The sequence below is a fragment of the Salvelinus alpinus genome, chromosome 34 (genome assembly GCF_045679555.1).
Source record: "Salvelinus alpinus chromosome 34, SLU_Salpinus.1, whole genome shotgun sequence".
Taxonomy (NCBI): Eukaryota; Metazoa; Chordata; class Actinopteri; order Salmoniformes; family Salmonidae; genus Salvelinus; species Salvelinus alpinus.
This window is the reverse complement of record NC_092119.1, coordinates 26,504,934-26,518,009: the sequence shown is the minus strand read 5'-3', so window position 1 is coordinate 26,518,009 and position 13,076 is coordinate 26,504,934. Positions and strand designations below refer to the sequence as shown.

Genomic DNA, 13,076 nt, shown 5'->3' with positions numbered 1-13,076 from the left:
GTGTATACTGTTCATATGTCTGTTTATATCTGTGGTCACCAAAATTTTCATTTTCTGAGTCTACCGCTGAGCCGAGATCTACTGTTCAGAATGTTTTAAAAACATCACTTAAAACAGTATGCCTATGCAACATGAACCTATTAAAACCAGTTCTGTAGCAATGAGGTTTGTGCAGTAGGCTATAGGCCCAGTTCATTATCACTGCATATTGGCTATGCTAGAATTACCCTGCCAATGTTAATCTTCTTAGGCCATTTAAAAATTATATTTCAAAACCTGAAGTATATGATCACACTGGTAATATAGCATAATTTGTTGTATTACTTGTGAGGCACAGCTGAGTGAGCATGAATTTAAACAATTTGCTTTATTTTACTGGACTGATGGTGCCTGCATCTGATGGTCAGTCTTAGTGGAGGGAGAGCATCAGAGGGTCTGCCTCTCACGGTCTGATCGTCCCTCAGCTCTCCCCCTTCGCTAAGACTGACCAAAAGGGGACACCGTCTTCCAGCTGATGGCAAGGCTTTATCGTCAGATTTTTTAAAATAAATGTTTTGTGATCGACTAGAAATGCCTTGGAGATAGACCAGTCAATCACGATCCACCGTTTGGTGACCGCTGGTTTATATGGTCTTAATCTGTGCTTATGTATGCAAGTGTTTCTCCTTCCCTGCAGTGTCGGAGATGGAGGATGCCATGCTGTCGTCCTTGCGCCCCCCTGAGCACTCGTCTGTACCCCAACCTCCTCCGCCTCGCCGCTCTGCCCCTAACAGCAGAGTGATCACAGACCCCTCGGAGCTGACCCCTGACAGGCTCCACGTGGAGATGGAGATGTCCCCCGACTCCCAGATCATCCTCTACGGGCCCCTGCTCAAGGCCCTCGTCTCCATCAAGGTACAGTCAGGGACACAACACACAGACTCCAGTGACTCATCCTAAACTTTCCCAGGGATGGTAAATGGGAAATTTTAGTAAATCTGAGGGATGAGTCATAAGATTGATCCATCCACCCTTCCCTCCTCCTTTCTGCAGGAGAACTACTTTGGCGAGGACGACATGTACACAGACTTTGAGGAGGCGGTGTCCAGCCCTGTGCTGTCCTACCTGTCCACCTCCTCCATCCTGGGCTGGTCTCCACTGGGCCAGGATGGTGACGGGAGGGTTGCCGCCACCCTTCACCCCCTGGCCCTGCGTCCCTGGGACATCACCGTCCTCATCAACCTCTACAAGGTGCACGGACGCCTGCCCATGGTAAGTCCACCCCCACCCACCCATCCAACAACCACCCATTTGTATCAACACATAACACATGGGTCTACCAGCACCACTTTGCGCCAGTTCTAGGACTGGAGATACCCCTAAACCCACCCATTCTTCTAACTCTTTCCACGTGTCTGGACAGCACTGCGGCAGCGACAGTCCTGAGGGCCCCTCTGGGTTCTTAGAGAGGCTCTGTTTTGAGATGAAGAAGGGCTATAAGGAGACCATGCTCCAGCTTGTGCTCTCCCCGGCTCATATCTTCATCAGTGACAACTACCAGGTGAGTCGACCACAATCGATGGGACCATCTTTAGGGATGCATTCATACAGGAACCCTCTACATTCACTCCAAAGGGTGCATTTGTTCATGTTCACAAGGATTTAAAAGCATTGGATTGGTGTAGATATGACGCAGTACATGGTTTATGATTGTATGCTTAAGCAGTAGCCCTGGGTTTGTTATTACAGGAGCCTCAGAGCTAAGAGCTTAGAGCTTTACCTGAAATGCCCTGGTAATCTCTTCCCTCATGCAATGACCTTCAGAACTGATTTCTGCTGAGGATAATAGACAGCTGAGTTTTGTTGTTACTCAGTGTTTTGAGAGTACAGTGAATGTCGGATCAGCTGGCTAAAAATTTGAATGGCACAGAAGCACATTGCACAATACTACCATTTGACAGTCAAACTGCAGAAAATAGCCATTCTAAGAGGTCTTTTTGTGATGTCTGCATGTGATGGGTGTATGATAGATGTACAGGTAACTGCCAAAATAATGGAAACCAACATAGTGTCTTAATAGGGCGTTGGGCACCAGAACAGCTTCAATGCTCATTAGCATAGATTCTACAGGTGTCTGGAACTCTATTGGATGGAAGTGTCACCATTCTTCCATGAGAAATGCCATCATTGTTGTTTTGTTGATGGTGGTGGAAAACGCTGTCTCAGGCGCCACTCCAGAATCTCCCATAAGTGTTCAATTGGGTTGAGATCTGGTGACTGAGACACATACACACACCACACACACACACACACACACCATTTAAACCCCCTAGATCTCTTCTAGCCATGGTCAGCAAAATAATTGTCAACTGAGCATGAAGGGATGTTAATTGCTTTATTATCTTAGGAACCACACCAGTGTGAAAGCACCTGCTTTCAATATACTTTGTATCCCTCATTTACTCAAGTGTTTCCTTTATTTTGTTACCTGTGCATGTGCATGCATAATATAGAACCACAAAATGTTTGTTTCTGTGATGCGTATATATGCATATTTGAAGCTAATTCCATCTGTCTTTACACTGCAAAAAGTTATTATTATTAATATTATTACCTGTGTCCACACAGCGGCCCACGTCTGATGGTGTTCTGAGGGACGGCCACCTGAGTCTGTCTGGCCTGCAGATGCGTGCCCACGCCATGTTCTCAGCCCAGGGGCTGCCTCTAGGCACAGACACCCTGGAGTACGCCTGGCTCATAGACATGCAGGCTGGGGCCCTCACGGGGAGAGTCACCGTGCCACAGGTCTGTGTGTGCTAATCAAATCAAATTTATTTATATAGCCCTTCTTACATCAGCTGATATCTCAAAGTGCTGTACAGAAACCCAGCCTAAAACCCCAAACAGCAAGCAATGCAGGTGTAGAAGCACGGTGGCTAGGAAAAACTCCCTAAAAAGGCCAAAACCTAGGAAAAAACCTAGAGAGGAACCAGACTATGAGGGGGGGCCAGTCCTCTTCTGGCTGTGTGTGTGTGTATGCGTTTTCTATTTTGTGTATATCTAATGAATGTGTTGTTCCTCAGCTGGCCAGTGTGATGGAGTGGGGTGAGACGTACATGTTCCACGTCTTCTCCCGGGAGTTCCAGCTGGAGCAGCCCAAGCCCTCTGTCATCTGCCAGCACGGGGTGGACCGCCGTGTGTGTGACTCCAAGGTAATACGTTCCCACTTTTTCTGCGCATGGAAATCACACACTTGAAAATCTGTAGTTTGTCAAATCTACTGGTTTTGTATATTTGTGTAAAAATGTGAGTCTGACCTCCGAAGGCAATAATTAACCATTGTAACTATTCTGTTCTCTACTTTCGTAGATGTCCTGCCTGCCTGGACACTGTCGGACATCTGAGGAGCTCAAGTACACCATGACCCGTCTGGCTGTGGATGGGGCTGACCTCTTCATAGTGGAGCACAGCTGTGCAGCCAACATCAAGGTAACACAAATCTTCCACACTAGAACAAAATGTGTAATGTTAGTATTTATTATGGATCCTCATTAGCTGCTGCCAAAGCAGCAGCTACTCTTCCTGGGGTCCAGCAAAATCTAGGCAGTTTATACAATTTTAAAACATTACAATACATTCACAGATTTCATAACACACTGTTGCCCTCAGGCCCCTACTCCACCACTACCACATATCTACAGTACTAAATCCATGTGTATGTAGAGTACGTATGTTATCGTGTGTGTATGCATGTGTCTGTGCCAATGTTTGTGTTGCTTCACAGTCCCCGCTGTCCCATAAGGTGTTTTTTAATCTGTTTTTTTTAAATCAAATTTTACTGCTTGCATCAGATACTTGATGTGGAATAGAGTTCCATGTAGTTATGGCTCTATGTAGTACTGTGTGCCTCCCATAGTCTGTTCTGGACTTGGGGACTGTGAAGAGACCTCTTGTGGGGTATGCATGGGTGTCCGAGCTGTGTGCCAGTAGTTTAGACAGACAGCTTGGTGCATTCATCATGTCAATACCTCTCATAAATAAAAGTAGTGATGAAGTCAATCTCTCCTCCACTTTCAGCCAGGAGAGATTGACATGCATATTATTAATATTAGCTCTCTATGTACATCCAAGGGCCAGCCGTGCTGCCCTGTTCTGAGCCAATTGCAATTTTCCGAAGTCCTTTTTTGTGGCACCTGACCACACGACTAAACAGTAGTCAAGGTGCGACAAAACTAGGGACTGTCGGACCTGCCTTGTTGATAGTGTTGTTAAGAAGGCAGAGCATCGCTTTATTATAGACAGACTTCTACCCATCTTAGCTACTACTGCATCAATATGTTTTGACCATGACCGTTTACAATCTAGTGTTACTCCAAGGAGTTTAGTCATCTCAACTTGCTCAATTTCCACATTTATTTATCACAAGATGTAGTTCAGGTTTAGGGTTTAGTGAGTGTTTTGTTCCAAATACAATGCCTTTAGTTTTATAAATATTTAGGGCTAACTTATTCCTTGCCACCCACTCTGAGACTAACTGCAGCTCTTTGTTGAGTGTTTGGATAAAATTTGGATGAAATGGCAGCAGTTTTACGGTCGCCCAGCCAATTGTGATATTATGTAGTTTTTTTCGCGTTATTTGAACCTTTTTTGTACATAATGTTTCTGCAACCGTATCTTCTGGATATCAGTACAGCGATCACTACCTCGGATTAGACTGAGATTTTTTCTACAACAAGCAGGACGCACAAGATATTCTCCAAACACCCCACAGGGCCGACATCCCCGTTATTTGCAAGAGGAAGCAACGCAGGTACAGAGGACGAAGAGCTGGACGCCTCGTGAGGACCCGCAGAAGGCGAGTGGGAAAGCTGCCGTTACCGTCAATACTACTCGCCAACATGCAATCATTGGACAATAAATTAGACGAGGTACGATCACGAATATCCTACCAACGGAGCATCAAAACTGTAATATCCTATGTTTCATGGAATCGTGGCTGAATGACGACATGGATATTCAGCTAGCGGGATATACGCTGCACCAGCAGGATAGAACAGCACACTCCGGTAAGACGAGGGGGGGCGGTCTGTGCATATTTGTAAACAACAGCTGGTGCACGAAATCTAAGGAAGTTTCTAGATTTTGCTCGCCTGAAGTAGAGTATATTGTGATAAACTGCAGGCCACACTACATTCCTAGAGAGTTTTCAGCTATACTTTTTGTGGCTGTTTATTTACCACCACAGACAGATGCTGGCACTAAGACCGCACTCAGTCAGCTGTATAAGGAAATAAGCAAACAGGAAACCACTCACCCAGAGGCGGCGCTCCTAGTGGCCGGAGACTTTAATGCACGGAAACTTAAATCAGTTCTACCAAATTTCTATCAACATGTTAAATGTGCAACCAGAGGGAAGAAAATTCTAGATCACCTGTACTCCACACACGAGATGTGTACAAAGCTTTCCCTCGCCCTCCATTTGGTAAATCTGACCACAACTCTATCCCCTTGATTCCTGCTTACAAGCATAAATTAAAGCAGGAAGCACCAGTGACTCTGTCTTTAAAAAGTGGTCAGATGAAGCAGATGCTAAACGACAGGACTGTTTTGCTATCACAGACTGGAACATGTTCCGGGATTCTTCCGATGACATTGAGGACGTCGTCCCCACAGTGACTGTACGTACATACCCCAACCAGAAGCCATGGATTACAGGCAACATTTGCACTGGGCTAAAGGGTAGAGCTGCCGCTTTCAAGGTGCGGGACTCTAACCCGGAAGCTTACAAGAAATCCTGCTATGCCCTGCGATGAACCATCAAACAGGCAAAGCGTCAATACAGGACTAAGATTGAATCATACTACACCGGCTCCGACGCTCATCTTATGTGGAAGGACTTGCAAACTATTACAGACTACAAAGGGAAGCACAGCCGCGAACTGCCCAGTGACACGAGCCTACCAGACGAGCTAAATCACTTCTATGCTCGCTTCAAGACAAGCAACACTGAGGCATGTATGAGAGCATCAGCTGTTCCGGACGACTGTGTGATCACGCTCTCCGTAGCCGACGTGAGTAAGACCTTTAAACCGGTCAACATACAAGGCTGCGGGGCCAGACGGATTACCAGGACGTGTGCTCTGGGCATGTGCTGACCAACTGGCAGGTGTCTTCACTGACACTTTCAACATGTCCCTGATTGAGTCTGTAATACCAACATGTTTCAAGCAGTCCACCATGGTCCCTGTGCCCAAGAACCCAAAGGCAACCTGCCTAAATGACTACATACCCGTAGCACTCACGTCCGTAGCGTTGAAGTGCTTTGGAAGGTTGGTAGTGACTCACATCAACACCATTATCCCAGAAATCCTAGACCCACTCCAATTTGCATACCGCCCAAACAGATTCACAGATGATGCAATCTCTATTGCACTCCACACTGTCCTTTCCCACCTGGACAAAAGGAACACCTATGTGAGAATGCTATTCATTGACTACAGCTCAGCGTTCAACACCATAGTACCCTTTAAAGCTCATCATTAAGCTAAGGATCCTGGGACTAAACACCTCCCTCTGCAACTGGATCCTGGACTTCCTGACGGGCCGCCCCCAGGTGGTGAGGGTAGGTAGCAACACATCTGCCATGCTGATCCTCAACACTGGAGCTCCTCAGGGGTGTGTGCTCAGTTCCCTTCTGTAGTCCCTGTTCAACCACGACTGCATGGCCAAGCACAACTCCAACACCATCATTAAGTTTGCAGACGACACAACAGTGTAGGCTTGATCAACGACAAGACAGCCTATAGGGCGGAGTCAGAGACCTGGCCGGGTGGTGCCAGAATAACAACCTATCCCTCAACGTAACCAAGACTAAGGAGATGGTTGTGGACTACAGGAAAAGGAGGACCGAGCACGCCCACATTCTCATCGACATTGGCTGTAGTGGAGCAGGTTGAGAGCTTCAAGTTCCTTGGTGTCCACATCAACAACAAACTAGAATGGTCCAAACACACCAAGACAGTCGTGAAGAGGGCACGACAAAGCCTATTCCCCCTCAGGAAACTAAAAAGATTTGTCATGGGTCCTGAGATCCTCAAAAGGTTCTACAGCTGCAACATCGAGAGCATCCTGACTGGTTGCGTCACTGCCTGGTACGGCAATTGCTCGGCTTCTGACCGCAAGGCACTACAGAGGGTAGTGCGTACGGCCCAGTACACCACTGGGGTTAAGCTGCCTGCCATCCAGGACCTCTACACCAGGCGGTGTCAGAGGAAGGCCCTAAAAATTGTCAAAGACCCCAGCCACCCCAGTCATAGACTGTTCTCTCTACTACCGCATGGCAAGCGGTACCGGAGTGCCAAGTCTAGGACTAAAAGGCTTCTCAACAGTTTTTACCCCCAAGCCGCAAGACTCCTGAACAGGTAATCAAATGGCTACCCGGACTATTTGCATTGTGTGCCCCCCCCAACCCCTCTTTTTACGCTGCTACTCTCTGTTTATCATATATGCATAGTCACTTTAACTATACATTCATGTACATACTACCTCAATTGGGCCGACCAACCAGTGCTCCCGCACATTGGCTATCTGCATTGTGTCCCGCCACCCACCACCCGCCAACCCCTCTTTTACGCTACTGCTACTCTCTGTTCATCATGTATGCATAGTCACTTTAACCATAGCACATGTACATACTACCTCAATCAGCCTGATTAACCGGTGTCTGTATGTAGCCTCGCTACTTTTATAGCCTCGCTACTGTATATAGCCTGTCTTTTTACTGTTGTTTTATTTCTTTACTTACCTATTGTTCACCTAATACCTTTTTTGCACTATTGGTTAGAGCCTGTAAGTAAGCATTTCACTGTAAGGTCTACACCTGTTGTATTCGGCGCACGTGACAAATAAACTTTGATTTGAGTGTTGCAGTCATTTCAGTCGCTGTATTAGCTGACGTGTATAGTGTTGAGTCATCCGCATACATAGAAACTCTGGCTTTACTGAAAGTCAGTGGCATGTCGTTAATAAAAATTGAAAAAAGCAAGGGGCCTAAACAGCTACCCTGGGAAATTCCTGATTCTAACTGTATTCTAATTGATAGGGTTCCATTAAAGAACACCCTCTGTGTTCTGTTAGACATGTAACTCTTTATCCACATTATAGCAGAGGGTGTAAAGCCATAACACGTACATTTTAACAGCAGCAGACTATGATCAATAATGTCAAATGCTGCACTGAAGTCTAACAAGGCAGCACCCACAATCATTTTATCATCAATTTCTCTCAGCCAATCGTCATTTGTGTAAGTGCTGTGCTTGTTGAGCATCCTTCCCTATAAGCATGCTGAAATTCTGTTGTCAATTTGTTTACTGTAAAATAGCATTGTATCTGGTCAAACATAATTTTAGTAAGGGTTGGTCGGCTATTTTCGCCAGTAAGGGGGTTTACTATTCTTGGGTAGCGGAATGACTTTAGCTTCCCTCCAGGCCTGAGGGCACACGCTCTCAGGCTTGAGGACAGGAGTTGAGAAACACTGCTCCAATTCTGCCTTTACCTAGACGGGTGCCATCCGACTGGCCAACTGCAACCTGCACAACCAGGCGGTGGGAGAAGGGATCAGTGCTGTGGTGCAAGATGTCCATATCCACCAGTACATCGAACAGCAGCAGCCTCAGTCAGACGGGGTCCGACCAGGACCCTCTCCAGGTCAGGGCTTAGGGCTGGGCCAGCCCGCTGTACTGCGGAGATCCTTCTGGTTGGAGGCTGGCTCAGTCAACTTCGCCCTGATCACAGCTGACGTGGCACTGGCTGCGGACCACCCGGCCAAGTACGAGGTGCAGAGGCTATTCCTGGAGCTCCATGATGCTTACACCAAGAGGTAGGAATGGAGGAATGAATACACTTTATTGATCCCAAAGAAATTTGGGAGACATGGATCCCTAGAGAAAATTGGTCTTGCCACCACCAGTAGCAATCACAGACATAGACTAGACAGACACACATGCATACATCAGATCACAGAGACATGAGCGCTCTCTCTCGCTTTCCTTTCCTCCCAGGCTATGGTTCCTGTGGCCAGATGAGACTGGTCGCAACAAGCGCAGCAGGAACAAGTGTGGTTGCCTGGGGGGCTGTCGTTTCTATGGGGGCACCAACACGGGCCTGGACTTCTTCCATCTGGAGGAGATGACCCCCTCCTGCAGCTTGGCCTTCTCCTCCTCCAGTGTTGAGTCAGACATGTGCTACGGCCAATCACTGCTGCAGCCTGGAGAGTGGATTGTCACCAAGGAGACGCCCAAGCTGTCTAACGGTACGACTGTTTCAATGTATTTATCAAAATAAATAAAACATTTTCACTGGGATTGGAGACTGACACGGAGGTTCATATCTGGGTTCACTTTGAAAGTTGTGTTAAATGATAGGGTTGCTGGTCTGTTCCATTTTAGCTTTGATCTGTGTATCTGGAACACACCCAACCTACAGTACTGTGACATACTGTGTATTCCCTCTTGTAGGTAAGGGTGTGGGGGTGAAGGGAGACACCTGTACCCCCAGTCCGGCCCCGGAGCTCGGAATACGGGGCCAACACCTGAGCCTGCAGGTGCCTCTGCGCTCCCACAGTTCGGCCTCCTCTTCCGAGGAAAATAGTTCCTCCAGCGCAGCACTGCCCCTACTGGCCGGGGAGAGGGACAGCCCGTCTCCTAGCACTGAGGAACGCATGTTCCCCATGAACGGCAAGAGCACTGCAGAGTGAGTAGCAGATGAGTGCAGCACGGGTGCAACATGCATACAGTGTTTACACACATTCACAATTCACCAACAGCCCATATACTAGTGAAGTAGCTGACAAAAGTGCATTATCTTGATATTCTCAACCCCTCCTTCTCTCCTCACAGTACTCTTACAGAACTCCCTGAGGGCACCCCAGTGTCCCCCAACAGTGCCCAGGAGCACTCCTCTCTCCGCTCACCCCTTAAGCGCCAGTCCTCTGTGCAATCTGGCCGGCTGGGCAGCACTAAGAGCCTGTCGGCGGCAGTCTTCACCGACAAGCCCCCACCGCCCCTTTCTGGCGTCCAGTTCAGCAGTGAGGTCTCCCGTAGCGACGAGAACGTCCTGGACTCTCCTCGCCAGCGCCGGAGCTACAGCTCCTTCCCGTTCACGCCGTCCGCAGACTCTAGCACCTTCCACCAGTATCGCTCAGCAGACTCCAGCATGTCGGTGGCGGACAGCGAGGCTTACTTTTCAGCAACAGAGGACTTTGAGCCCATCAGCAGTGCAGACGAAGGTCCAGGCACCTACCCTGGCAGGAAGAAGAAGAGGAGGCAGCAGCAGATGCAGTATCAGCCCCAGCAGCAGCCTTACCACATGGACCACTACAGGTTGGACCTGTACCTGCTAAATGACTGCCCCTCCAGTCCGAACCTTCCCCCTCTTACCTAACCTTTTTCTTTCTTAGAGAATGTGTTGTCATTTTACTTCATAAAATAAAGGGAAACAATGCATGATTACAGTAGTTAAACCAATCTGTTGTGAATCTGATTCCAGCCGAAGTTCCATCTACCACAGTGTGGAGGGACCTCTCACCTATGTGTTGAATGGGGATCTCATCACAGAGCCCAGGCCCCTGCCCATGCCCCCCATGCTGCCCCCGCTGCCAGCCCACCCCATCCCCGGCCACCAGTCGCAGGCCTCCTTTGTGTCAGCCATGGGGTTGGAGGAGGTGGGCTCGGTGGAGGTGGAGAAGACTCCCGAGCCAGGCCTGGTGTCTCGACAGCCCCATGTCATGGCCTGCTACCAGAGTTACCTGGCCCACTACCAGGTAAGGCTGGTACACAATAGTGTATTATCCCTGAACTAAATATTATTATTCTATGATTTGATCAGAAAATTAAGACATGTATCGTACGGCAATGTGACACCCCTGTATGATTGTCTGTCAGGTAGAATAGGGAATCATGTCTGCTCTATTCATTATGTCTTCAACCTTCTGACCGTTTATCCTTCTGAATACACCCCAGGTGTCCAACTGGTCTCAGAAGCAGCCCACCAATAAGAGGACCTCCAAATCCTCACTACATCGCCCCCTGGACCTGGACACGCCCACCAGTGAGGAGAGCTCCGCCTCCTTCGACCAGCTCTCTGTTCCCAGCTTTAAGGTAAGAAACACACACTATATAGATCAGGGGTATTCAACTACTATTTGAGAAGGTCCGGTCAGGCAAATTTCCTTGGTTGCAAGGGTCCGGATGAATATTGTCATTTTTGGCATAGTAACAAACCCCCACCTTGCAAAGCATTTTACCACAAACTGTTCACACCCGTCTTGTTGGTAGACAGAACATTTTGCCGTTTTAAAGCACATTTCCTGCAACCCTACACACCCTACACAGTGACTCAACAGAATCATTATGGGCCCCCTTGGGGTCGAGGCCACTGGGCATGTAATCTGGACATGATAACAACCATATTTAGATGTGCTAACCAGCTATCTTACCTACCTAGCTAACATGCTCTAGTTGATCAACTGGACATTTCTGACAAGTTCTATCAGTGAATGACATGAGAAAACGGCCCATGCTCTACCACATTTAGAAATTCCTCCTTGTGCCTTCTACTTTTACAGCTATCAAGAGCAGTAAGTTAAAAGCCTGACTGATTTCCTTTAAAAAAAAATACATACATACATACTACCGTTCAAAAGTTTGGGGTCACTTAGAAATGTCCTTGTTTTTGAAAGAAAAGCTAAATGTTTTTGTTCATTTAAATAAACATCAAATTGATCAGAAATATAGTGTAGACATTGTAAATGTTGTAAATGACTATCGTAGCTGGAAACGACAGTTTTTTTATGGAATATCTACGTAGGCGTACAGAGGCCCATTATCAGCAACCATCACTCCTGTGTTCCAATGGCGCGTTGTGTTAGCTAATCCAAGTTGATCATTTTAAAAGGCTAATTGATCATTAGAAAACCCTTTGCAATTATGTTAGCACAGCTGAAAACTGTTGTACTGCTTAAAGAAGCAATAAAACTGTCCTTCTTTAATCTAGTTGTGTATCTAGAGCATCAGCATTTGTGGGTTCGATTACAGGCTCAAAATGGCCAGAAACAAAGAACTTTCTTCTAAACTCGTCAGTCTATTCTTGTTCTGAGAAATGAAGGCTATTTTATGCGAGAAATTGCCAAGAAACTGAAGATCTTGTACAACGCTGTGTACTACTCCCTTCACAGAACAGCGCAAACTGGCTCTAACCAGAATAGAAAGAGGCGTGGGAGGCCCCAGTGCACAACTGAGCAAGAGGACAAGTACATTAGTGTCTAGTTTGAGAAGCAGATGCCTCACAAGTCCTCAACTGGCAGCTTCATTAAATAGTACCTGCAAAACACCAGTTTCAACAGTGAAGAGGAGACTCCAGGATGCTGGCCTTATAGGCAGAGTTGCAAAAGAAAAAGCAATATCTCAGACTGGCCAATAAAAAGAAGAGATTAAGCCACAGGACAGAGGAACTCTGCCTCGAAGGCCAGCATCCCGGAGCCGCCTCTTCACTGTTGACGTTGAGACTGGTGTTTTGCGGTTACTAATTAATGAAGCTGCCAGTTGAGGACTTGTGAGGGGTCTGTTTCTCAAACTAGACATTTCTAAGTGACCCCAAACTTTTGAACTGTTTATTTATTTATTTATTTATTTATATAAATATATATATAGTTGAAGTTGGAAGTTTACATACACTTAGGTTGGAGTCATTAAAACTAGTTTTTCAACCACTCCACTAATGTCTTGTTAACAAACAATAGTTTTAGCAAGTCAGTTAGGACATCTACTTTGTGCATGACACAAGTCATTTTTCCAACAATTGTTTACAGACAGATTATTTCCCTTTTTAATTCACTGTATCACAATTCCATTGGGTCAGAAGTTTACATACACTAAGTTGACTGTGCCTTTAAACAGCTTGGAAAATTCCAGAATATGATGTCATGGCTTTAGAAGCTTCTGATAGGCTAATTGACATCATTTGAGTCAATTGGAGGTGTACCTGTGGATGTATTTCAAGGCCTACCTTCAAACTCAGTGCCTCTTTGCTTGACATCATGG

General features: G+C 46.8%; 1 protein-coding gene across 20 annotated transcripts in view; it reads left to right on the top strand.

Moving 5' to 3' along the window:
• kiaa1109 (KIAA1109 ortholog) overlaps positions 1-13,076 on the top strand; it is an 89,126-nt gene that overhangs the window by 27,413 nt on the left and 48,637 nt on the right. For all 20 annotated transcript variants that reach the window (XM_071382634.1, XM_071382633.1, XM_071382622.1 and 17 more), the window contains exons 18-29: positions 677-894; positions 1,033-1,251; positions 1,403-1,540; positions 2,608-2,784; positions 3,063-3,191; positions 3,349-3,468; positions 8,538-8,857; positions 9,039-9,289; positions 9,495-9,729; positions 9,876-10,358; positions 10,525-10,798; positions 10,998-11,135. In XM_071382634.1, the coding sequence (XP_071238735.1) occupies positions 677-894; positions 1,033-1,251; positions 1,403-1,540; positions 2,608-2,784; positions 3,063-3,191; positions 3,349-3,468; positions 8,538-8,857; positions 9,039-9,289; positions 9,495-9,729; positions 9,876-10,358; positions 10,525-10,798; positions 10,998-11,135 (2,702 nt within the window). The remainder of the gene's footprint in view (positions 1-676; positions 895-1,032; positions 1,252-1,402; positions 1,541-2,607; positions 2,785-3,062; positions 3,192-3,348; positions 3,469-8,537; positions 8,858-9,038; positions 9,290-9,494; positions 9,730-9,875; positions 10,359-10,524; positions 10,799-10,997; positions 11,136-13,076) is intronic.